Below are 25,532 nucleotides of genomic sequence, written 5' to 3'. Positions count from 1 at the left end.
TTAAGACCTATTTACTTTATTAATGACCTCTCCCTGGTGGAGATGAACATTTATAAACTGGTTTATTGATATGGATCAACACAGCCGCCTGCATATTGGGACTCTCCTTGGGGCCATGGTTATGGGGACTGTCATCATGAGTGCCTGCAAAATTTATCACTCCACCACTGGAGTGGGTAGGTGAGTGGGCGTGAAACTCCACAGCCCAACAGCAGCCGCCTTCACGGCCATAGTGCTGCTATTAGTGCCAGCTCCTCCCCACTCCCAAATACGTCAAGTTCGCTTAGCTCATACATGGAAAGGTTTTGTTCATACACTGAACATGCATGAGGATGCATCGGATATAATGGAACTAAACACTGTACGGGACCTTCTGCCATTTCTTCTTCTTTTTAAAAAAGAGCAGTCTAACATGAATTGCAGGCAGGAAAGGAAGAAAAATTAGCCAGATGAAATGCAGCAGCAACAGACAGATTGAAGCAGATGCATTAAATCCTTTGGGGGGTGCGCGTGGGTGTTTGCTTGGGGAAGAGCAAGCCGTCGACTGAGAGAAGTGGATCTGCACGCCGTCCTTGTAAATATTTTAGCTTAGTGTTTGGCTTGGGCATTTCGCTGCAACAGTGAGCAGCCGAGGGACCGGTTCTCTTTGCCTTGTCGGCGCAGACACACTACCTAGTGGCATCAGCAAAATCTTAGAATGCTGATGAGCACACTGCGCACATTGACTCATTGCCATTCCTGAATCAGTAGGAGAAGCAAAAGTCATGAAAGAATGTCTTAAGTAAGGGTTGTTTACCTACGGCTACTACAAATCAGAAGGCACCGTCGAGCCCCACATGCAGCTTTCACTTCCCCAGAGGCACTTCTGAACAAATGGCATTTCTTGTTTGTATCCAGAGAAACCCAATTGGCTTAAGGGAACAAGATTGAGGTGCTAGCCATCATGAATGCACAGGCTGGCTTCTTTGTTGGCACTAGGTGCAAAATATTAAACCTCCAGGAGAAATCATCCACAGGTTTGGGCTGCGACATTGTCAGTATGCAGATGACATACAACTCTACCTCTTGTTTCCAACTAAGCCCAGGGAGGTGCTGGAAATTTTGAACAAGTGTCTGGAGGCAGTTTGGGGATTGATGAGGCCACACAGCCTCAGGCTCACAAGATGGAGGTCCTGTGGGTTGGGAAAGCCATCGATCTAGAGGTATGTGGCCTGTATTGGGTGGGGTTGTACTTCTCCTGAAAAGTCAGGTATGCAGTTTATGGGTGCTCCTGAACTCAACACTCTCAAAGGAGGTGCAAAGCAACCCTACATCTTGATATAAGGATAGCTTCCACACCCTAGGGATGTAGCTTATTTATTTATTACATTTCTATACCGCCCAATAGCCAGAGCTCTCTGGGCGGTTCACAAAAATTAAAACCATTCAAAGTATAAAACAACAGTATAAAACCATAATATAAAATACAATATAAAAGCTCAACCAGATCAAAACAGCAGCAATGCAAAATTACAAATTTAAAACACCAAGTTAAAATTTATTTATAGACTGTTAAAATGCCGGGAGAATAAAAAGGTCTTAACCTGGTGTCTAAAAGCATATAATGTAGGTGCCAAGCGAACCTCCTTAGGGAGCTCATTCCATAGCCGGGGTGCCACAGCTGAGAAGGCCCTCCTCCTGGTAGCCACCTGCCTCACTTCCTTTGGCAGGGGCTCACGGAGAAGGACCCCTAAGGATGACCTTAGGGTCCGGGCAGGTACATATGGGAGAAGGCGTTCCTTCAGATAGCCTGGCCCCAAGCCATTTAGGGCTTTAAATATTAATACCAGCACTTTGAATTGGGCCCGGACCTGGACTGGCAGCCAATGAAGCTGGAAAAGGACTGGCATGATGTGGTCTCGTCGACCAGTCCCTGTTAGTAAACGTGCTGCCCTGTTTTGTACCAGTTGAAGTTTCTGGACCATTTTCAAAAGCAGCCCCACATATAACGCATTGCAGTAATCCAAACGAGAGGTTATCAGAGCATGGATAACTGCAGCTAGGCTATCTCCGTCCAGATAAGGGCGCAGTTGGTATATCAGCCTAAGCTGATAAAAGGTGCTCTTTGCCACCGAGTTCACCTGTGCCTCAAGTGACAGTTCTGGATCCAAAAGCACCCCCAAACTACAGACCCAATCCTTTAGGGAGAGTGCAACCCCGTCCAGGACAGGGCAAACATCACCTCGCCGGACAGATGAACCATGTGCTAACAGTACCTCTGTCTTGTCTGGATTGAGTCTCAGTTTGTTAGCCCTCATCCAGTCCATTACCATGCCCAGGCACTGGTTCAGAACAGCCACTGCCTTACCTGGGTTTGATGAAAAGGAAAGGTAGAGCTGGGTATTATCTGCATATTGATGACACCTCAGTCCACATCTCCAGATAACCTCCCCCAGCGGCTTCATGTATATGTTAAACAGCATAGGGGATAAGATAGAGCCCTGTGGAACCCCATGGCTTAGGAGCCATGGCACAGAGCAATAATCCCCCAGCACCACCTTCTGGAATCGGCCATGCAAGTAGGAGCGGAACCACTGCAACGCAGTACCTCCAACTCCCAGCTCAGACAACCTATCCAGAAGGATACCATGGTCGATGGTATCGAAAGCTGCTGAGAAGTCCAGGAGAACCAACAGGGTCGCACTCCCCCATCCCTCTGTATAGATGCTTAAGAGAGCATAAGCATCTATATCAAACCAGGCTAACTATAAACTCTAATTAACAATCCTTTGAATTTTGGACGACAATGAAACATTAGTAGGACATGGCCAGACCAAGCCTTCATCAGGGGTGTCCAATTTCTTTCAGCTCGAGGGCTAAATTCAATTTCAGTGAAGGTCTCAGGGGCCACATTCCTGTGGAGGGTGGGGCCAAAGGCAACAGGAGAGGAAGGGCCAAAAATATATTTAAACACACACACACACACACACACACACACACACACACACACACACACACACACACCAACCTATATGTTTTGCTTCAAGCTCTTACTGCAGATAACCAAGCCTTAAGAAAGGCATTTCAACATTTTAGAATGGAAAAAAACCTGCTCAAAACCCAGGAAGTTACAAAGTGATTGGCACCTGGGGAAAGTGAGTGGGGCCAGGAGTAGTGGGTGTGGGCATTTCAGGAAACCTGGAGGGTTGTATTGGAATTTGGCCCCAGACCTGGCATTTCCCACCCCCCGACCTAAATCCAATATCCCGTAAGTGGAAGAAACTGCTGCATGAGCAGAGCTCCACTCATTATCACTTCATTGCTGTTTTTAATTAAAAAAATTAATCTGTATTTTATTCATTGATACCCCCAGGATTAATTTGTACTGTTCATTTTACAGGCGTGTGTTTTTAAAGGCTTAGGATGCAATCCTCTGGGTAGTGCCCTTGATGCTCGTAGGTTTCAGAACTGTACATCACCTTGTGAAGGCTTATCCTGAAAGCAGTTTAGACATTTTTAATCAAACAAACTCAGGTAAAGAGAAAAAGTTACCCAAACAGTGGGGTGGGGAGGGGAGTTGTCCAAACGTACTGTCATTTCAAGATGAATTCTAAGCCCAACAGCATTGTTTGTTTTCTTTGAGGTGTTGTTTTCTGATGACAGGATATTTGGCTGGAACACACTTTGTTATTCGCCAGAGACTGGTTGATTCTCTTTCCTCTTGGCAGTCGACCAGTCCCTTGTCTCTCTAACAACACCCATGGCTGCTGGGTCAGGCCATGAGGACATCTACATCGCACTTCGAAGGTCAGGCGGACATGCCCAATCTCTCATCAGATACCCTTGATCCTCCTCTTTGGGTTCACTCTTGATGTAGCTCATAGAACAACAGGACTTTTCTATCTTCATCTTGACATTTACTGTCTCAGGTTTGCTGGTTGTTACTTAAGTAGGAGGCAAACTATGTTATGATAACTGTGTAGCATGTAGCTGAGGCGTAACTTTCTATTTACTTTAGTGTAAGTGCTGACAGCCTCAGTTTGGATTGGGATCACTGGACAGGGAGATTAAACCTTCCCCACCATTTCTCCTGAAATTCCCCTCTGCAGGTAAGAAAACACCAATGGAAGCTTTTTCTTTTGTTAATCATCCTGGGTAGGGGGGAAGAGGATGGTTTTGAGGAAGGTGCATGTGCTTACACTACAGTAAAAAAAAAAACACCTAATACTCAGTTACACACTATGTACTGTAAATAGTGTAACATGTAGTTTTGCTCTTGGTAATACTCTTGCTAGTCTGAAGAGATTTCTGCCCCACTACTCTCTACATAAGAAAGAGATGTTCTTACCATGCATATACTTGTATGATGCTCCCACATGTCTATAGCATTTAACAGTAATATATATTCTAGTATTTTATATTTTGCTGGACAAACATCCCCCTATTCCATACAGTTTTCCCCTTGGCAAGAATCTTTGTCCATTGGCTGCAGGAAACAGTACCTCCCCTTCCCCAAACCCCAGTAAATTGCCTTGATGATGAGAAAGTGGAGGCAGGTTCTCCCAGGGTCCATTCCTGCCAGGGATGGGATTGGGACCACTAGTCTCAGGATCTCAGAGGGGAAATTTAGGTATCTGCATCATTTCCACCAGGAAAGACCCTTCCTCCAAGGGCTTTCCCCCCTGCAGAAATGTAAATAATCACACTTCTCAAAACTCATCCATGCTATTAACTCTGATCACCCTGAAGCCAGCATTGTTATGTTCACAATGTGATCCAATCGACTGGAATCATTACAAGGAAGTGTAAGGCGCCCTAACTGGGGTGTGGCAGGAGGCTCTTCAGCAGGGAAAACAAAGAGCAGTGAACTTTGGAAAGGGGGATTGTTCAGGAAATATTTCCCCACACAGGTACTCACAAGCTACATTAGGCCATGCCCTAATATTCAATAGGAAACTAGCCTTAAAGCTAAGGATTGGTGGCATTAGAGATGACATATGTACATGGCTAAATACATGTGTGTGTATATATATATTATGTGTAAACAAGGAATTTTAACAGTCTGTTCCTTGGCCAACTAGGCATAACTGAAGCAGAGTATCATAGGTCTTTGTCACCCTAAAATCAGGAAGAGTGCAGACTAATTTGTTATTATATGCGTTGTAAATAATATTAGAATCTCATTGTGCAGTTTTATTGTTGTTGGGTTTTTTTTATGGTAATGACATTGTATGGTTTGTCACTTTGATAACTCTGTGGAAAGGATTATATATATTTGGGTAATAAAAGAATTTAAAACAACACCCCATTGGCCTCACATTTGGAACCAAGTTCTAACAATAAAAGCTTTTCGTGTTCAAGGTGCAGTGCATAATGTTTATATATGATTATATATCCTTTTTCACTGTGCATATTTCTGTGTAAAAAGAGGGTTATTTTTAGCTCACGGGTTGAGTCACTGGACCCTACAGTGCTAGAAGTCACAGACTCACAGAAGCTGAGGATACAGGAAAAGAAGTTTGATTATAGCTTAGTAGCTGCCAAGGAATTGGGGTCAATGCTACAAAGTGAGGAAATTAATTCCTTAATATGCGGAAAAAAGAGCATCCAGGCAGGTGACAAGGAATGAAGAGAGGACGGCTGATTAGGTAATTAGGAGTAAAAGAGGTCTGAGCTAAAATAATTATGTCTAGAAGGGTTTATTCACCTATTACCTTTCTTGGGTAATTATCTCACTTGTATTAGACTGTTTGGAGATACCATTTGGCAATCCAATAAATGACAGATGCATCTGATCCCCATACCAATGCCCATGTCAAAAGAGACTTGTCAGAGCTTAGATCTAGCCCAACTCTAAGTACTACTCTTCCCTGCAGTGGAGCTATCCAAGGTGCTGAACCATGTCTCTTCTTCCCCTGCCCCCTCACACGCACACACACAAAACAGGTACAGCATTTTGGATAGCTCCTTTCGAATTCTGGCTGGTTCTGAAGGGTTTCACAGCCCCACCAAAAATCAAAGCCACCAGCCTCCATTGCCTCCCTGGCTTTTTAAAAGCATCTAAATCCTCAGAAGCAATCCAGACAAATTCCGCAGAAGCAGCCAGGTACAGACATGTGGCTGGCCTGCCTATCCAAAAGGCAGTTCACACAACCAAGAGGGTATGATGCGAATGAGGGTTGTTGTTGCGCACTTAGAATATTCCATTTTCTAAGACATTTGGAGAAGCACCTGGTCCTTGAACCATCTAGGCACACTGGCCTGAACCAGATCTGCTAAATTTCATAGACTAAATTAGACAGAATTGATTGATGGCAGATTCAGCTTAATGATATTGAAATTGTGTGTTTACTTCAGGAAATAAGCAGTTCCCAACCTAAGGTTTCTACCCTACCAGAAAGCTTCTGAAAACTAGACTAATGGATTGAGAAATGCAATATTGCCTTTACTCAAGATCCAAGGATTAAGAAGCCTATCAAGAAAAGGAAGAATCCCCAACCAATACTAGCCTTATCAATTTTCTGTCCTGGTAGACTATAGGTGCAATCCTATGTATGTTTAGACAGAAAAAAGAGCCACACATGCTGGGAATTGTAGGCCTTTTCTGTCTAAAATGCACATAGTTGTGCCTTAAAGTATTTAGATTTCTAATCTGCCATATCCAGAGGGCTTGGGTTGGCTAGCAACACCCACTTCAGAGTTAAGTAAAGCTCAAATAAAATCTCTATTAAAACAATGAATCAAACATCAGTATTAATGTACACCTACATAACACCCCTCATTAAAACCAGCCCAAATCAAATAGGTCTAGTAGCACATCAGGAAGACTGTTCAGGCTTGAATTTTGGCTAGTTTCCAAAGGAAAGAAGTTCTACATTAGACTTGGGAAGACTTGGCTTCAAGTCTCCCCTTGTCCACAGCTGACACTGCAAACCTACATGACTACTGTCCTGCATTGGCTACAGCAGACTCAGTGAAGGGGCAAACCACAAAGCAAGGTAAACAGATAAAAGTTGAATTACAATCAACCAGTCAGATATATGGGGAAGTGGTCAAGATAGCAGGCAGAGGCCAAAATACAATTAGGCAATCAGATACATTACCCACTCCAGAAGCAGAGTCAAGCAGGAGTCCAAGGTCTGTAGCACAGAGGCTCAATCAGAAGGCAAGGGCCAGACCTACACCAAGCAGGATATAGCACTATGAAAGTGGAATATAAGAGGCAGGAGCCACACCAAGCAGGATTTAGCATGATGAAAGCAGTATATGGTATGTTTCATGGGCCCCAATAGTTGTCAGTATTCTTCAATACCACTATAAAGCAGTAGTGTGGCTCCTGCCTCTTATATACTGCTTTCATAGTGGAATATCCTGATTGGTGTAGATCTGGCCAAGGTCAACAAACAGGATGCAAGGCAGTAAGAGCTGAGTTTCCAGCACTAACTATGCAGACACTGAAGGATTTTATCAGAAGAGATTGCTGAGCCCCACCCAGGTTCAGCTGCAGTACATTAGAGCTCTCTGGTCAGAGCCCTACTCATGAGGAATCAGTTTCTCCTGGGAGTCTTTCTTTGTAAGCAGGCACTCCTTTGCCTGGTCATGGTCTGAACCTGTATGTTCAGGCACCAGCATTCTTAGGAGCTGGGTGGTGGCTCAGCACCTCATTCGACTCAGAAGCAGAGCTCTCTGCCTTTCAAGGGGGATAGTCTGAAGTCCTATCTCTCCTGAAGGCCCAGGATTCCCTGAAGCATCTTATTCTCAAGGGACATTTGGCTCAGAAGGCTCCAGATCATCATCTTAGGAGGATTCCTCCAGAGGGGGCATGATATCTACTCAAAAGCCCCATTGATTTCAATAAGGTTTACTCCCAGGTAAATGAGTACAGGATTGCAGCCTGAGTGCCTTTATGTAAGTCTCTCTCATTCAGCTTCACCTAATTCACAGAATCATATTGAGGATAAGGTAACATACACCATGTACATCTTCTTGGTGGACGGGGCAGGACACTAATGTGATCAATTAACATATAATAAAAACAGAGAGCCATAATATCTAAGTTAGATAACACACACTGAAAAATCAAATTGATGTATCATGGAATTGTTACATGGAATCCAACTGCTTTTAAAACATGCTCGTTCATTTTTGTCAAAACTAATGTGGATCTATTTTGGGGTGGCAGGTAATTATAAGATTCCTTCTTTATACTAAACACAGAGTGGTCCATTAATCTCTCCGACATCTGTAATTTAATTCAAAGTAAATTTGGAGAACACAAGAATGGCCATCGGACTGGAAAAAATCAACTTATATCCCCATACCAAAAAAGGGAAACACTAAAGAATGTTCAAACTATCGGACAGTGGCACTTATTTCACATGCCAGCAAGGTAATGCTCAAGATCCTGCAAGGTAGACTCCAGCAATTCATGGAGCGAGAATTGCCAGATGTACAAGCTGGGTTTAGAAAAGGCAGAGGAACTAGAGACCAAATTGCCAATATCCGCTGGATAATGGAGAAAGCCAGGGAGTTCCAGAAAAACATCTATTTCTGTTTTATCGACTATTCTAAAGCCTTTGACTGTGTGGATCATAACAAACTGTGGCAAGTTCTTGGTGGTATGGGGATACCAAGTCATCTGGTCTGCCTCCTGAGGAATCTGTATAACGAACAAGTAGCAACGGTAAGAACAGACCACGGAACAACGGACTGGTTTAAGATTGGGAAAGGAGTACGGCAGGGTTGCATACTCTCACCTTATCTATTCAACTTGTATGCAGAACACATCATGCGACGTGCTGGGCTTGACGAATCCAAGGCTGGAGTTAAAATTGCAGGAAGAAACATTAACAATCTCAGATATGCAGATGACACCACTTTGATGGCTGAAAGCGAGGAGGAGCTGAGGATCCTTATGACAAAGGTGAAAGAAGAAAGTGCAAAAGCCGGGTTGCAGTTAAACCTCAAAAAAACCAAGATTATGGCAACTAGCTTGATTGATAACTGGCAAATAGAGGGAGAAAACGTGGAGGCAGTGACAGACTTTGTATTTCTGGGCGCAAAGATTACTGCAGATGCTGACTGCAGCCAGGAAATCAGAAGACGTTTACTTCTTGGGAGGAGAGCAATGACAAATCTTGATAAAATAGTTAAGAGCAGAGACACCACACTGACAACAAAGGTCCGCATAGTTAAAGCAATGGTATTCCCCGTAGTAACCTATGGCTGCGAGAGCTGGACCATAAGGAAAGCTGAGCGAAGGAAGATAGACGCTTTTGAACTGTGGTGCTGGAGGAAAATTCTGAGAGTGCCTTGGACTGCAAGAAGATCAAACCAGTCCATACTCCAGGAAATAAAGCCAGACTGCTCACTTGAGGGAATGGTATTAAAGGCAAAACTGAAGTACTTTGGCCACATAATGAGAAGACAGGATACCCTGGAGAAGAGGCTGATGCTAGGGAAAGTGGAAGGCAAAAGGAAGAGGGGCCGACCAAGGGCAAGATGGATGGATGATATTCTGGAGGTGACAGACTTGACCTTGGGGGAGCTAGGGGTGGCGACAGCTGACAGAAAGCTCTGGCGTGGGCTGGTCCATGAAGTCACGAAGAGTCGGAAACGACTGAACGAATAAACAACAAACAAAAAAAATCTGTAGCAATGGTTTTACACAGATAATTATGTAAGACCATTCCAAAAACTTGATGCCCATCAAGAACACAGCTGGTGACGATTGAAGGAAAATGAAGCTTCTCACAACAATGTTCATTAACAAATAATATGTAAATAGGGCTCAATGAGACTAAAAATATGATTTGGAACAAATTTTAATCAAGGGGAAAATGTGAAATGGTGCCAGATCATAAGACTTTATCGCATTGAGCCAATTTGTACTAAAATGCTAAGCCATGAAGATGAGACACAGTGAGCCTCAGGCATGTGCACGTCCTCCAACACAGCTGCCAAAAGGAATTTGGAAGCTTTCAGTTTCAATTAACCAGGTTAGTATTATGTCCAAACCCTTAACTGTAGCTTTTTGAAACAAGCCAGCTTCCTAAACTGTGGTTTGAAATTAGCTTGTTCCAACAAACTATAGTTTGTCGTGACCCATAGCCCTCACACTTCTAAGTGTGCAGTAGCAGATTCTGATAAGAATGAGGCACAGGCTACTTCCTCAGAAACAGGACAATCAGTGCATTAATTAGGGCACCCCTGGCCAGAGGACATGGCCCTGCCATTGTTCTCTGACTAAGAGGAGGAGTCTATTTCCCCAGCCTCTCATAAGTCTCTGGCTACAAAATCAGGTGAGGGCCTTTAACACTCAAACCAACTCCTCCAGGAGGGCCAGAGCTATTAAACTACATAAGGCTTCAGCTGGTTTTAGCTCCTGCTGAGACAACATTCTCCTAGACCCTATTCAGATATGTGAGGAGGAGGAGTGGGGGGGTTTCCAGTAACTACACAGAAGGGAGAGGTAATGGAACCACTGCAAGCAGGCCTGCCACACAACCAGGAACTATCCGGTGTCCCATGGTTATGCTACTCACCCACTCTCTGTAGTTACTGCTCATACCTCTGCATTGTTTAGCTGCACATCCTTGCCTCCTCTGCCCTGGCCACTCCATTGAACAAAGGGGTGGTGGTGGTCACATGACCATAGAGAAAGTCTGTGGCAACAAGAGCATCACCAGAAGTGGCAGTTGCTCTTGCTGGCAGACTCTGTGGTTGCCACCATTTCTCTCTCTCTCCGTGGAACAGAGTTCCTGTTGCACAACATGGAAACCACCATGGAAGCCCACTAACCCCATGGTAGCAGGTGTGGGTAATAACATGGGGGGAGGGATAACTACTGCCACACAACACAGCAAGCCACTGTGGATCATGCTTTTGAGCAATTTATGGTGGCTTAGCGTGACATCTGAACAGGTACCTAGTGACTTAATAGCAGAGATTTCCAGCCACCATAACCCATGTTGAGCTACCCCAAATCCTGTTTTTTGTTTCCTTGCCTTTTTCTGACTGCCGTCAGACCTGCAAGACTTAAGGGACCTCAGAATGGAATGCATTTAAGATGAACCACCATTTATTAGACACAGCAAGCTGTGGTTAATCTAAGACAGAAACAAAAGCTTCCAAAATCCTTCTCCTAGTTGCACCGGATCAGGAGGGAAGTGTGCGAACCTGAGGTTCAAATAGGCTTCTTCTTGTAATACTCAAGTATGGTTTAACGTCATGTCCAAACCAGCTCATTATAATATCTAATAATCTGTGTTTGATGTAATATGGAGACTCGAAGGCCTATCTTATGAGCAGCCCATTGGACTTCTTAAGCTGCTCAGGGCGTCTACACCCTCCTGGCTGCTGCTTCACAGTGCTTGCCAGGTTGGATACTGAGAGGAGGGCTGAGGACTGCCAGCTGATCTCTGCTAGTTTAATGTACTGTATATTGAAGAAACTGATTACACTTCCTTGCCAAAGGACACTGGGGTGCATTAGCAGTCTCACGCCATGACTGGATCTTCTAGCCTAGAAATGACCATTTAAAACAGGGGTGGGGAACATATGGCTCTCCAGATGCTATTGGACTTCAGTTCCCATCAACCCCAGCCAGCATGGCCAATGTCAGGGATGATGAAAGTTGTAGTCCAAACGACATTGGGTGGGCCCCTGATTCTCCTTCCTGTTCCTGAACCTGCCACTGGTCAGCTGGTCAGCGAGCAGGACGAAAAAGCAAGGCAAAGGAATAGAGGGGAGAGAAAGAGCAAGGCTACAGGCGAGGGGGAGGGAGAAACAGCGAGGTGAAAGGTGGAAGGAGGCAAATAGCAGGATAGAGGCTGGAGAGAAACAGCGAGGTAAGAGGTGGAAGGAGGCAAATAGCAGGATAGAGGCTGGAGAGAAACAGAAGATAAAGGGGTGAGTGAGAGAGAAAGGGCAAGGCTAGAGATGGGGAAGGGAGAAAAATAATGAGGCCAGAGGCTGGGGACGAGGCTAGAGGCTGGCACCACACCATCACCCACACACTCCATGGCAGCCATTATGTGACTAACCACATCCTCAATGGGAGCCATTTTGTGGTAGTGCCCACAGCACTTTTTCAAATTCCCAAATGGGGACCCCTGCCTTTAGGGTTGTAGCACAAGGGCACCATCCCACTTAGGCTTGGGAAGAGAGTTCAGACTCTTAGGCTGCAAGCCTATCCACACTTCCTGGCAGTACTTCCTATTGAACCTGGTGGGGCTTCCTTCTGAGCAGGCCTGGTTAGGACTGCACTGTTACAATGGCCCTTTCAGAAGATACCTTAAACCATTGCAGTTAAGGCTACTTGGTTAAGGAAAAGGCCTTAACCAGCATGGTTTAAGCCTTAACCACTGTGGTTTAAGGTGTCTTCTGAACAGGGCCGCTGTCTCTGATGTGTGTATGTGGAGGGTATGTGTGTGTGGAAAGATTGTCATGGGTGAAAGATGGTGGCAAAGGGAACTTAGGAATGAAGTGTGTTGGTTTTGAAATATCCCATTACTGGGCTGTTTGCTGCTGTTTGTGCTTTTATCCATCAAATCAAGAGCCGATTGTGCTTTATCATTCAGCTCTATCAGTCAGCTCAAGAGCTGCTGATCCTGAGGATTTAGATGTTTTTAATCCATGTTTTGCCACTATTGCTTTAAAAAAACATCTATGCACTTTTTCTGCTGATGCTCTTTTAAAACATAAGTAGAGCCCCACTGGATCAGACCAAAGGCTTATCTAGTCCTGCAGGCTGTTCCCCCATTGACCAACTAAAGGCCGATGGGTAGCCTACAATAAGGACATGAGCACTCTCCCACTCATGTTCTCCATAGTTGGCATACAGAGGGATACTGCCTCTGACAACGGAGACAATATTTTACCATCATGACTAATAGGCATCAATTGCCTTGTCCTCCATTAATTTTTCTGATCCCCTTTTAAAACCGCCCACGTTGGTGGCCATCATTACATCTTGTGTTAGCTAATTCCACAGTTTAATGATGTACTATGTGAAGAAGTACATACTGTCCCAAATCCCTCTCCATTCAGCTTCATTGGATGACCCCAATGGTTGTTGTATTATGAGAGAAGTTTTCTTCCTCTCCACTTTCACCATACCACGTAGGGTTTTGGTTCAATCATTGATTGAAATGTTGGTATTATGCCTGTTCAAATGAACTATAACTGTCAGCTTTCTTGGAGTACTGATACTGACATCAATATGAAATGTTGGCCATGACTCGACCTAAGTCCCATTGATTTCAGTGGGAACTAAATGCAACTAGATCCTGGATCCCATGTTTTGATATGCTGCTGCTGCTGCTGCTGCTGCTGCTGCTGCTGCTGCTGCTGCTGCTGCTTCTTCTTCTTCTTCTTCTTCTTCTTCTTCTTCTTCTTCTTCTTCTTCTTCTTCTTCTTCTTCCATCTTCTGAGCACCGTGAGCCTCTTTGGGTACAACTTTATAGGAATACAGCATACATGTAATCCTATGCACACTTACCTGGGAGCCAGCCCCATTGAAAACAAAGAGCTGAGTTGTAGGGCTGGCTCTACCATTGGGCAGAGTGAGACAGCCATCTCTGGCAGCAGATTGGGGGTGGGGAGAGGCAGCGCCAGCTGTTTTTCCTGAGCCCCCAGCCTGTCCCTTGCCCACTAAAGTAGCTTGCTGCCTCAAGTATAGTGCAGGAGACTATCCCATCACCAGTGTTAAGAGGAGATTCTGTCTTGGGCCAGCCCTGCTGAGAAGACGTATCTACCATGGTGTGGTATTAATCTTTCCTGGTGAGTAAATTAACATATTTACAAAATTTTGTCTCCGATTTGCATTTGTGAACAAACACATGTACATCCACCTATAAATGTGATGGGGAAATTATTGACAAATTAAGAACATAACAAACTCATTACAGTATTTCATTAAGTAATCAATGAACAGATGGACTTAAAACTCCATACGGATTGCTACCGAGTTTGAGAAAGAAACCATTTTCTCTCTCTCTCTCTCTTTCTCAGGTTCTTATTTGGGAAACCATTTTGGGCCAGCATTTCATATAAACAGTTTTCAACAGCAAACTGTATTAACTGTATGAATACAAAAGAATATTTAAATGACTAAAATGAGTGATCTGGTTTGCTCATATTTCCAGGCTTCCAAGTTGTGACTGTTGGTGTTACTTGTGACACCAAGTAAACCTGGGTTGCATAAGGGACGAAGTGTTGGAGGAGATTGTCCATCTGATGCTTAAACATCTCCAGCGATGGAGAGCCCACCCCACCCAAGGCGGTTGGCTCCACTGTCAAACAGCTCTGATCATTGGGACGTTTCTCTTAGAGTTTAGCCAAAATCTGCTTGCATGCAACTTTCCACCTATTAGTTAGTTAGTTTTAACTCTGCTCCCATCTTCTTCATGGCAGCCCTTCAGATTTCATCTTTTCTTCTCCAGGCTAAGCAAAGACAGCTGTTCCTCATAGGACTTAGGCAGAACCCCCATTATAATCATACCAGGCACTCATTGTCATATATGAAGGATAACTGAGTCTCTAAATAGGATCATAGGAAGTTGCCTTATGTTCAATCAGACCATTGGTCTATCTTGTTCAGAACTGTAGAGATATGGAACCCCTGGCCCACAGACCTAATATGGCTCGCAGACCTCTTTAAGTTACTCCAGGAGGTGGGGCTTGGAGGCCAAGCTCTGTCCTCTAGTTGAATCCACACCCCAGAGGAATCCCTACTGTTATCTTCAATCTGAGACTGGAGATAACCAGTGGAGTCTGGTGGCTCTATTGTCAATGGGGTGGTGAATCCATTCTGGGTTTCCGTCATAACCAGCCAGAACTCTAAAGGAGCCATCCAACCTAGTTCCTTTAGAGTTCTGGCTGAAACCTAGAATGGAGTCCCCACCCCACTGACAGCGGAATTACCAGCCTCCAATGGAAATAACAGCAAGGATGCAGGCAGTGGGAGATTGCTTCTTCTGGCTGAGTCCCTGTCTCCATGCTGAGACAAAATGAAGAAAGGCAAAATGAGCAGGGGTAGGGCTGGGCAATCCAGCCTATGAGAGCCCAGGAGAGCAATTTGCCCCCTTCAAAAAATGGTTCTGCATCCCTGCAGTGTTGTCTGCATTGACAGGAAGCAAACACCAAGGATTTCCCATAACAGTCTTTCCTTGTCCAATCTGGAGGTGCCAGGGTTTGAACATGGGACCTTCTGCATGCCACACATGCCATGATTTCACCCACTGTGCCCACTCAGGAACAGAGGCCACCACCAGGTGATTGGGCTTTCCATGTTCGCTTGGTATCATTGCCATAGAGCACTCCGGAGCAAGAAGTGCTGTGGATATAGAAAAGGCGATGGGATGGGTCAGCATAAGGGATTTACTAAGAGCCAAGAGTTTTACTACCACCAACAAGTGAGGATTCAAGGCACTCTTCCCAAGAACAATGTCAGCATCTCTCTGAGGACTACAGGGCTAAGAAAGGTTTTCAAAAATTCTCAGCTTCCTCTTTTTCAACACAGAGCTGAATGAAAAGTTCATATTATAAGATCCCAGCATCCAATTTTCAGGCTACCAGTTACCTGGGAATTTTTATTCAGACTTTCAGGAAACCATCCTATCTGTCTTGTTGTGCCAGGGCAAGCAATGGTGCTTTTTAAACATAGGAGAGCTTCTTCTTTTTTAAAGCGATTTCCCTACATGTGGTGTGAAATGGTCCAGTCCATTCTACCCTTTCATTCTGCTACATGGGCAGACCTGCCATTTCAGTCACACCATCTCTTCCTCCCCTTTGCTGGTACTTCTTCGAGTATTACGAAGAAAGCTGTCAGATCCCGCTCTAAACCATCAGGAGGTCTGGCAGCGTGGGCCTTCACAGTGTCTTATCTGACGTTTTTAATCAGCCGGGAGCAAAGCAGCAGTTTCTGCAGCTGAAACTCTCCCCACGGCCTGAGTTCGATCCCAGCGGAAGCTGGTTCTCAGGCAGCCGGCTCGGGTCGACTCAGCCTTCCATCCTCCCGAGGTCGGTAAAATGAGTACCCAGTTAGCTGGGGGAAAGGTAATAATGGCCGGGGAAGGCAACGGCAAACCACCCCGCTATAAGGCCTGCCAAGAAAACGTCAGCGAAAGCTGGCGTCCCTCCAAGAGTCAGCAATGACTCAGTGCTTGCACAAGAGGTTCCTTTCCTTTCCTTCAGGGGAAAGATGGCAGGAGGAAACCCCCCCCCCCAAAAAAATGGTAGCCCTTATGGATTACTGACAGGAGTGATTTAGAAAAGGCCATTCTTATCAATTGATTGCTCTGCTCTCCCAAGGCACACAGTGAGGAAGATCACATTAGTTCACGATGAGCTTGGGCAGTTATTAAAAGAAACACAATCCTCTTACAGTATGGAAAGTGTGCGAGCATGGAGGCAGGGCTGCGGGAGAAGCAAATCTTTCTTACTGCGAATAGCTCAGGACTACAGAGGCAATCCTCCTTTTGCACTGCAGGCGCCCAAAGGGCTTATGTTCCCTTGATGGTGGCTACAGTGATATCAAGGCTGCAGGCTGAGGATGTGGAGGCGAGGAGGGAGAACTGGGGGGGCAGTGTACGGGGCTCAGAGCGGCTTTGATGAGCACACCTTGAGGATATTCTCCTCCTAACCAAATAGTGCAGCCTTCCCCAACCTGGTTCCCTTGAGATGTTTCAGATTTCAACTCCCATCAGTCCCAGCTAACATAGCTAGTGGCCAGAGATGCTGGGAGTTGCAATCCAAAACATCTGGAGGGCACCAGGCTGGAGAAGGCTGAAATAGTGTATCAGGCCTCAGAAAACCCTGCTGTCGTCCCTGAATATTGTTACAGACAGGTGGGAAGCAGTGGGAGGCAAATGCGTGCAAGCCCCTCTCAGGAACTACAAAGCGACCTCTCGCAAGCGGTGCCTTAAGAAATGAGATTGCAAAATTGTGCAAAGCGTTATCATTCACTTGATTAACCTCGGTCAGCAGGACCAGCTCCAGAAATCAGGCGTATACTGAGGCCCTGAGGATGCCAAAGGGACCACTCCCACCCTGCCCCAGTCACACTAAATACTTTCCCTTTTCAAGGAGCACACAGGAAGCTCAGAGACCATGTGATGGAGCTTCCAACTTGCCTCTCCTAGTTTAGGGTGCTTTGCCTAAGGACAACCCCACCACCACCAAATCCTCTAGCCAGCACCACATATTGATGCACCTTGGTACACGCATGCAACACCTTTTGTGCCAAGCTGTTTCTTAACCTCTGAAAGTTCTACCTCTGACACATGACCCAAGCGGCTGTCATGTCTGAAGCAGATCAGTGCAGCACCCGCCACAGTAGTGGGTGCTCTGGTCACAAGGGCCAACGATACCGAATTGTCAGGCTAGCGAGAGAAGAGCACGCACCAGGGCTGAATGTCAGTTGTGTGCCATTGCATCATTCCATCTAAACATGTTTCATTCAAGATAATAATGACTAAATGGGACAAGGGGTATTACATAACATCACTGAGAGGGCAGCTTGCCAACAGAGAAAGGGGGTGGGTGGAGAGGGGAAAAACCATCACCATTATTGGGTAATTATTAGCCAAACGCTCCTCGGAGAGACATCTTTCATGTTCAATAATCCACTCGCCAGGAGTTATTTATGCTTCAGTCAGGAAGAAAGGGTGCCTTTCAAACGTAACACAAATGCAGAGCACCACATGGAACTACTCAGAAGCTAGGCATTTGGGGTGTTGCTGTCAGTCTCCCCTGCCTCCAATTCAATTAATCCTGCCAAAAGAAATATGCACTTCTCTTTACGCAGCCGTTGATTATCGCTGTTTTAACCGATTCTCCTGGATTCCCCTGACCTTCTGGGAGAAGGACATGACATTACCGCCTTGAAACAATCGCGGCAGACATGAAGAGCAGCAAGGGAGAAGCACGAGAGAGATGTTTTTCAGCGTGCGTTGCACATTGGGGATGTACTCAGCGCACTTGCGTACACTGGGGGGTGGGGTGTTACATTACTCCCCCCCCCCAATCAATTCAGCACTCTGCTCCTCCAGATGCTTTATTAGCATTAGTAGTATTAGGTATATCAATTCCATTGCAGGAAAAGTGCCCAGAAATGCCCCCTCCCCGCCGTGGGCCCCGGATTAGAGTCCAAGATCCTTCTCTGCGAGGCAGCCTTCGAGAGCGCGGGATGCGGGTCCCTCCGGGTGCCTCTTGCAGGCCCTCTGCATAGGATGCAGAGAGGAGAAATGGATGCACGCGGCGAGAGGCGGCGAAGCAGCAGCGCCGCTGCCTCGCATCCGTGCCGTGGCAGGAGCGCTCGGCGTCGCCTTTGCAAGCCCGGGACTGGGCTTCTTCCTCCCGCCGATCGGCTGCCTTTGCGCGTCTCCCATCGCCTACCCCGGCGTGGAAACGCCGCGCCTTGCTCTGCCTGGTCCGAGGCGTCCCTTCCCAGAAAGAGCCGCGGTGCGCTTTCCCCGGGCTCTCGACTCCCCGCCCCTTTGCTGCATCCCAGGGTGAAGCGCTGCAAGCCCCTGCTGCGCTTAGGCGCGCCTTCCTCCTCCTCCTCCTCCTCCTCCTCCCTTCTCCTCCCCGCTTCCAACCGCCCCCCCTCCCCATGGATTCAGTGCCCCAAGGCGCAGCGAGAGCGCATCACCGCGACCAACCGGCCCCTCCTCGGCGTACCTTTTCCTGCGCCCTGTTCAGTCTCTTCTGGACATTTTTCGCAAAGATGCCTGTTTTCATGTCGGCCATGGTGGCTGCTCCTGGGATCCCTTCGCGGAGGCAAAGCAAGCCGAGCCCAGTGGCAGAGAGAAGGAGAGAGCGAGCGAGGGGGAGCGCGCGACTCAGAGGGAGCGAAAGGGGAGGGACAAAGGCAAGATCGGGAGGGGGACCTTAAAGGGACAGCGGGAGGGAAGCTGGCGCCGAGTCGCCCAGAGATTGGACTGGGGAGCGGGGACGAGCGCGGGAGGCGGGTTCATACGTGACGCTAAGGTGACACTCGGCAGTAAGAGCACCGACGGTCACGCGGAATAAGCATGCCTGGCCTGGGATCAGCTGCGATCCTAACCATCTTTTCCCAAAAGGGAGAAGTGCTGAAAGCAGCGGAGCTCACTTCTGGCAAAACCGGGTTAGCATCGGGCTGCTTTCCCAGGTCTGCATCGGCTGATTCACGGAGAGGCAACCTGGCGCCTTTCCAACGTTTTGGACTGCAACACCCATCAGCCCTAGCAAGCATGGCCAATTGCCAGGGATTGTGGGAGTTGTAGTCCTAAAAATCTGGAGCGGGCGGACTGCTTACCACTGGGCTACCTGAATAATAGTCCCTTTCTGCTTTCCAGAAAGCATCTGTTCCTGACATTCGCATGTGTAAAAAGCTGGGGAGCCACATGCAAAAATTATTGCATTCACGGGCTGTATTTGAAGTGCTAAAGCGCTCTGTAATGTTACCTCAAAGTACATTCCATTGATTTATACCTAGCGCAAATGACATCAAAGTAGAAATTGAAAAAGAAACATACTTCAAAGCTAATTGAAGGAATATTATTTTTGTAGTGAGCATCCAAAAAAACCCACCCGGTATGACCATCTTGAAAGAAAGGTTACAGACACTCACTGCACAGAGTACATTTAAAAAACAAACAAATAAACAAACAAAAACAGCCATTTGAGCTCAGCTTGACATTCCTCTCAGCTCAGCTTAGCTCCCCGCTCATCTCGGTGCCCTGGGCATCCACTCAGGTCACCCACCCCAAAAGCCGGCCCTGCATCAGATGACCGTTTAAAACCACGTCATTCACCCACAAATCCAGAATTGGAGTTCATTGTTTACAGACTGGATGGCCAATTACTGTAATTCTGAAAGGATGCTCTATTCTCCAGAGCAGTAGTTTCCCAAATTGTGTTCTTTCTGGGTTCCCTGAGGATCATGGAAGCTTGGGAGGAGTTCTTCAGTGGCTGGGAAGCTTCCTTGAAAGACAGTTAGCCCACCGCTTTCATCAGTCTTCCCTTCCAATTACTGCCAGAAGTGAGGTCAGGCAAAATTCCTTTGGGGCTACCATCTGGACTCCCTTGGTATAGAAGTGGATTCCAGAGCATAGTTTCAATTTATACAGGGCCATCGCAGGATGAATATTTATTGTGAAAATAAAAATAACTGGATTTTTACATTTTAAAAACTTTTTTTTTTAAGTGCAATTAAATCAGTTACATTAGGGGTGCTTCCAGATGCACATTTCCTAGTGCTGCCTATCAAAAGACAATGGGCTGGTTTGCACAACACATAACATGTTGTTGTAGGTTTGTTGTAGGGTTATGCGAGGATTGTTTAACCCTCAAAATAACCCTCAGTGGATGGGTTTGCATGACACAGCAACCCATGAGCAAGGCTGCGTATTCAGAATGGTGCTCGGCGCACCACAACTGATCATGGCGTAAATAAACCCCAATGAGCCCAGCATGTCATGTGAACTGGGTCATTGTGTAGCTATTACATCTTTCCATCCTTACCATTTTCTGTGGTAAGAAAAAAGTGAAAAGAACCAAAAGAAAACACAGGAGAGTTACAAGTGGAAGAGGATGACACACATAAAATTCCATTTTGAGGCAGGACAATTGCATAATAGACACTTCATCTGGATGCATCCTAAGTGTCTCTTAAAAATAAGCTAGTTCAAAAGTAAATCTGAATGAAACAATCAAATATGTTATAGCCTGCACTCACCATTTCCTAACTGACTCCATTACGTTATATTGACACACTGGGCATGGTCCACTCACACCCATGCATGGGAAACTCCAATCAGTGTAAGATAATTCCACTCTGCTACAAAACCAAAAACACCCTCCAAAGTTAAACATCTTGGTACTATCTTTAAATGCATATGCAGATGTGAATGTATTTCCTTGTATTCAGTCCATGGTTTACTGTGCTGTATGCCACATAGCTTTTATGTAAGAGAATTTGAAAATGTGTATATTTTGTGATGTTGCAAGCAGTCCCCAAAGTAGACTTTTCTCCAAAACATTGGGTAGACAAAGGCCACCAAAAATAAGGCACAGTTGTTGCTTTCTTGCTTGTTTTGCTTTTCCTAATTGGAGTGCCTCCATGTTGGTTTGGAGGAATTTAGTCAGCCCTCCATGGCCAGCATCTCTTGTAGACCTAATGACTGGGTTCAGAAGACACACTGTAGTTCATTACATATGCCAGCCTTGCCTGGGGGTTGTTGTCGTGCAAACCTGGTGAGCATGGGTTATGTGAGGGTTAAACAACCCGAAAACAGCAGTAGTATATTAAAAATGGACACACACGCTGCGGCTTCACTGTGGGCTAGATAACCCATGGTAGGCTATTGTGTTGTGTCAACATCCTCACTACACATCTTAAACTCTTAAGGCATAAGAATTCAAGGGCAGATGCTCAGAATTGCACAATAGACAAGTCAGCATGGAAAGGATCACCTAAGTAGTATCAATGTGGTTGTAATTGATTTGTTTTTGTGTTTTGTTTTAACCAAGATGTTTTTAATCTGTGCTATATTATCGTTAGCCAGCTTGAGAACCATTTTTGGTGGAAAGGTGGTGTATAAACTTATTTTATTTATTTAATAAACAATTGCTCCAGACAACGTTCAAGGGAGTGAATTTTGTCACACAGATGACCCTCTTCTGGACTCTTATAATAAGGGTTTGGCATACAAAAAACTCCCCAGCCCTCCTTTATGGATGAAACTGTTGGCATTATGACTGATTAACATTGTGCCTTGATTAAAATTTTGTAGGGCCCATGGGTTGCCAGTTAGACACCCCTGCTTTAGAAGTACATAGAAGTAATTTAAAGCGGGGGAAAGGTAGATCATTACTCCTCCTTGGCTATGTTCCATTAAATAAATGCAAACTACTTTATGGACACACTCAATCCAAGTTAAGCCTTTTCAAGTCCCGATAGGCGTACTTAACTCTCCCATTGAAAGTTATGGGGCCTAGAAGAGCTTGACTTTGGAAAGATTGTGCCCCATGTGGTTTTTTGAAGGAGGCAGTGAAGAGTAATAAAGCTAATCCCTAGACAGCTCAAACGCTTTACATGCAGTTCACTTTCCATTTGAAAAAGTACAAGGGTGACGTAGAGCATTGCATGAAAATAGGCAGCACAAGCGAGTTACATTTCTTTTATCTGAACACATCATTTATATATCTAATGTGGGAATTTTCACATCTCTCTAATGAAATCTGGTATGTAACCTTTTCTCCATAGCTTCATCAGCCACCCTAATTCCAACACACACAAAGACTTCTTGCTGTTTACGTGCTTCTTATACAAGCAAAAACTCAGGGCTATCTGATAGGATTACATCTGGTGGTTGATCAGCATGTATCGTAGTTGCTTTATTAATAAATAAATAAATTTTGAAGTGCAGAAGCTCATCATGATAGTCTCCATGGCCACACACCCCAAGGAGACTCCAAAAATACAGGCAGCTGACTTGATATACAAAACTCCAAAGAGCAATAGTATGTGGCACAATGCCCACTTTATAAGGATCAGCTGACAGTCACAGTGAGTGGGCAAAGGGTGATGTAGTACTACCATGCTGGGCTTGGGCTGGGGAGACCTGTGTTCACATCCCTGATGTGATTCACTGAGTGGCCTTGGGGCAGTCCCTGTCCAAGCCTAGCTTATCTCAGAGGGTTATTATGGGGATAAAGTGGGGCAGCCCACACCCACATAGGTCACCCTAAGCTCAACGGGGGAAGGGCAAAAATACAAATATGAGCACCACTGGAGTACTACGTGGAACCCAGACTCCCAATTCCCATGCGGGTGAAGTAACGTTTTAAACTTTTTACAACAGATTGTGCGATGGTTGTGTTACTTTCTCACTGTAAAGAACAGCCACATTGGCACCTTTTAAATAGTGCAGGAAAAACTCTTGCCAAATAAATGGATACAGCATGTCCTCTATTCCAACATTCTTCTCCCCAAATTTCCAGCTCTTGCAAATACCACTCCTGCAGAGTAGGTCACCTTTCTTGCGATGAAAAGGGATCAGAGCTGTATTGCGCCATATCCCTGCTCCATCTCACCACTGCTTTTGTTTCTTATGAGTATATTTGCTGGCATTTTCTAAAATTGCTTGACTCCCAGCGCTTTGGAGTTTTGCCAAGTATTTGCTGTCTTCAAGGGAGTTTTTTTAAAAGATATGGCCCAAGGGCCATGGCAAGCTGAGGTCTAATCTGCTTCCAGAAACACTTGCTGGCATTTTGTCTTAAGCAGTTTGCGATGCAATGATCAGCCCAGAGTGGTGCAATGGAGAGCGGGCCTCCTTTGGAATATGGAGGACTGGGTTGAAGTTTACTGTGTGACTCTCTGGGCCAATATTTTCCTTCATTCTAGCCAATCTCACAGGTTATTGTGAGGATCAATTGGAATGACTTCTGTATACAGCTTAAGATCTTCATGGGAGACTTTTCCCTGGCTTCTTTTAGAGGGGAAGGTCTTGTTGTAGAAACAAGGAGAGTGCTTCATTGGTGGTGATGCCCCATCTTTGCAACACCCTCCCCATAGAAACTCAACTTGGGCCAAGGTTACTAACATCCCATGTTAAAAGTTATTTATTTGCCCAGGTGGTGTAACATTTTAAAAATGGTTGATGTTTTCTCTGCTTTACTGATGTTAGGCTTCTGATGTTGTATTACCATTTTATTGTATTGTATTTGTGGCATGATTTAGGTTTGGGTTTTTCCCCACGCCTCTCATATACCTGGTATCCATCAGGATAAAGGGTGGTCTAAAAATACTTTTGATGATGATGATATGCTGCCATAAGGGAAGGCAGTACACAAATGTGATGAGCACATTCAAAAATAAGAAGAAATGTATTTCTGTGGCTTGGCGACTTTAAGGAGCTATCTTAAACTTAACAAGGAGCCCATTGAGCCTAGCAGCTCTCCAGGATTTGGGGCAAACCTATATCCCCCAACCCTGCTAACCATTGAGATCCTTTCACCCGGAATGCCAAAGATTGAACATGGGACTTTCAACATGTCAAGCATGCACTTTCATCCTGAGATATGGGAATGGCTGCATTCATGTACAACATGTAAGTAAAAATTACAAATTTATTTTAGCAGATGCAAAGCATGCATCAATATTTTTATTTTGCTGCTGGCCCTTTAAACTACATGGCAAAGGAACACATCCTGTATGTGTTTCAAAGGGGCAAGTGGTTAAAAATACGTCTTGTCACATCACATCTACAGCAATAGTTTTCAGTGGAGAGCTGACCCATTCAGCTTCCAGGAATACATTTATAGGAGAGGCCATAGTTCAGCAATAGAGCAGATGCTTAAGGTCCCTGCTTCCTCAAAATTCAGATCTCTGATAGTATGGATAGGAAAGATTGCTGTAACTGACTTTGGCCAGTGAGGGTAAACAACACTGGGTTAGATGGACATAATTCTCAGATTCATGGATGTAATAAGAAACATTTGCATAATTCCAAAAGCAGTTGCTCAAAATACAAGATGTTTTCACAAGCTAAATTTAAAGTGATTTTCAAATAAGCTAAAAAAGCAATAATCCCTATATCACCACTATAGAAACCCAAATCTACAGCTATCTTTTACAATACAGTAGGAGCCAATACCTGCAGAATTTAACAATGGTCCTTTAAGAAGTAGACAGTTCCTCAAAGGGGGATGGAATTGACAGTAGGTTCACACATGGCAGCTTTCAGAAGACCTTTGCATATTGCTAAGACAACAGCTCTTCTTGAGTAGGTTCCAGCCCATAGCTCAGTGATCTATCCAAAGTCCTGGCAGACTCTGGCTGGACTGGTCTGCTCGGTCTGCCTTGCAGCTTCATTAGACTTGACTCTTCTTCACCCTGCTAGTATGTACAATTTCTTCAGATTGGTTCCATTTGGAACCTTGAGTTGAGCTAGAGAGGATAATGGATTGTTATTTCTTTTCTCCACCCCCCTTTTGTCTTTCATCGTTCCCCCCCTCACCATTCCCCCTTTGTCTTCCTTGCTTCTGCTCAAGAATTGGGAGGATAACGGTGTGTGTGTGTGTGTGTGTGTGTGTGTGTGTGTGTGTAAACTATGTACACTGTGTTAAATTCCTTGATAAAAAGGATACATTCAAGAGGAGAGACGAGGCAGCTACACCCACCATCTGACAAATCCTCTTAATGTTTTAGCACTATAATGCCATCCATGCAGAATATTATTGTTCTGAGGGACTTACAGTCTACATTTCCACAGTGGGAATAAACAACAGAAGAGGAGGCTGATTTGTGTGTGTGTGTGTGTGTGTGTGTGTGTGTGTGTGTGTGTGTGTGTGTGTGTGTGGCCATTTCCTAATGTGCATTTTTCAGAATTTCCCCCCTTACAAAAGAGAAACGGAAGATTTGGCCTCTATTGAAAATAAACGTACGGTGTAATGGCTAAGGATATGAGGGAGAGAAAGGAAGATATTACTTTAAATCTAATCTTAGCTAGGAACTTGCTGAGAAGCCATGGGCAAGCAATCTTTCTCTCTCTCAGCTATGCAAC

General features: G+C 45.2%; 1 protein-coding gene across 2 annotated transcripts in view; it reads right to left on the bottom strand.

Moving 5' to 3' along the window:
• AMPH (amphiphysin) overlaps positions 1-18,804 on the bottom strand; it is a 109,647-nt gene extending 90,843 nt beyond the window's left edge. For both annotated transcript variants that reach the window (XM_063129598.1, XM_063129608.1), the window contains exon 1: positions 18,664-18,804. In XM_063129598.1, the coding sequence (XP_062985668.1) occupies positions 18,664-18,732 (69 nt within the window). In that variant the 5' untranslated portion in view covers positions 18,733-18,804. The remainder of the gene's footprint in view (positions 1-18,663) is intronic.
• Between the last annotated feature and the right edge of the window lie 6,728 nt (positions 18,805-25,532).

The sequence above is a fragment of the Elgaria multicarinata genome, chromosome 1 (genome assembly GCF_023053635.1).
Source record: "Elgaria multicarinata webbii isolate HBS135686 ecotype San Diego chromosome 1, rElgMul1.1.pri, whole genome shotgun sequence".
In the NCBI taxonomy this organism is placed as follows: domain Eukaryota; kingdom Metazoa; phylum Chordata; class Lepidosauria; order Squamata; family Anguidae; genus Elgaria; species Elgaria multicarinata.
Note: the sequence above shows the minus strand (reverse complement) of the source record. Positions and strands in the feature narration are given on the sequence as shown.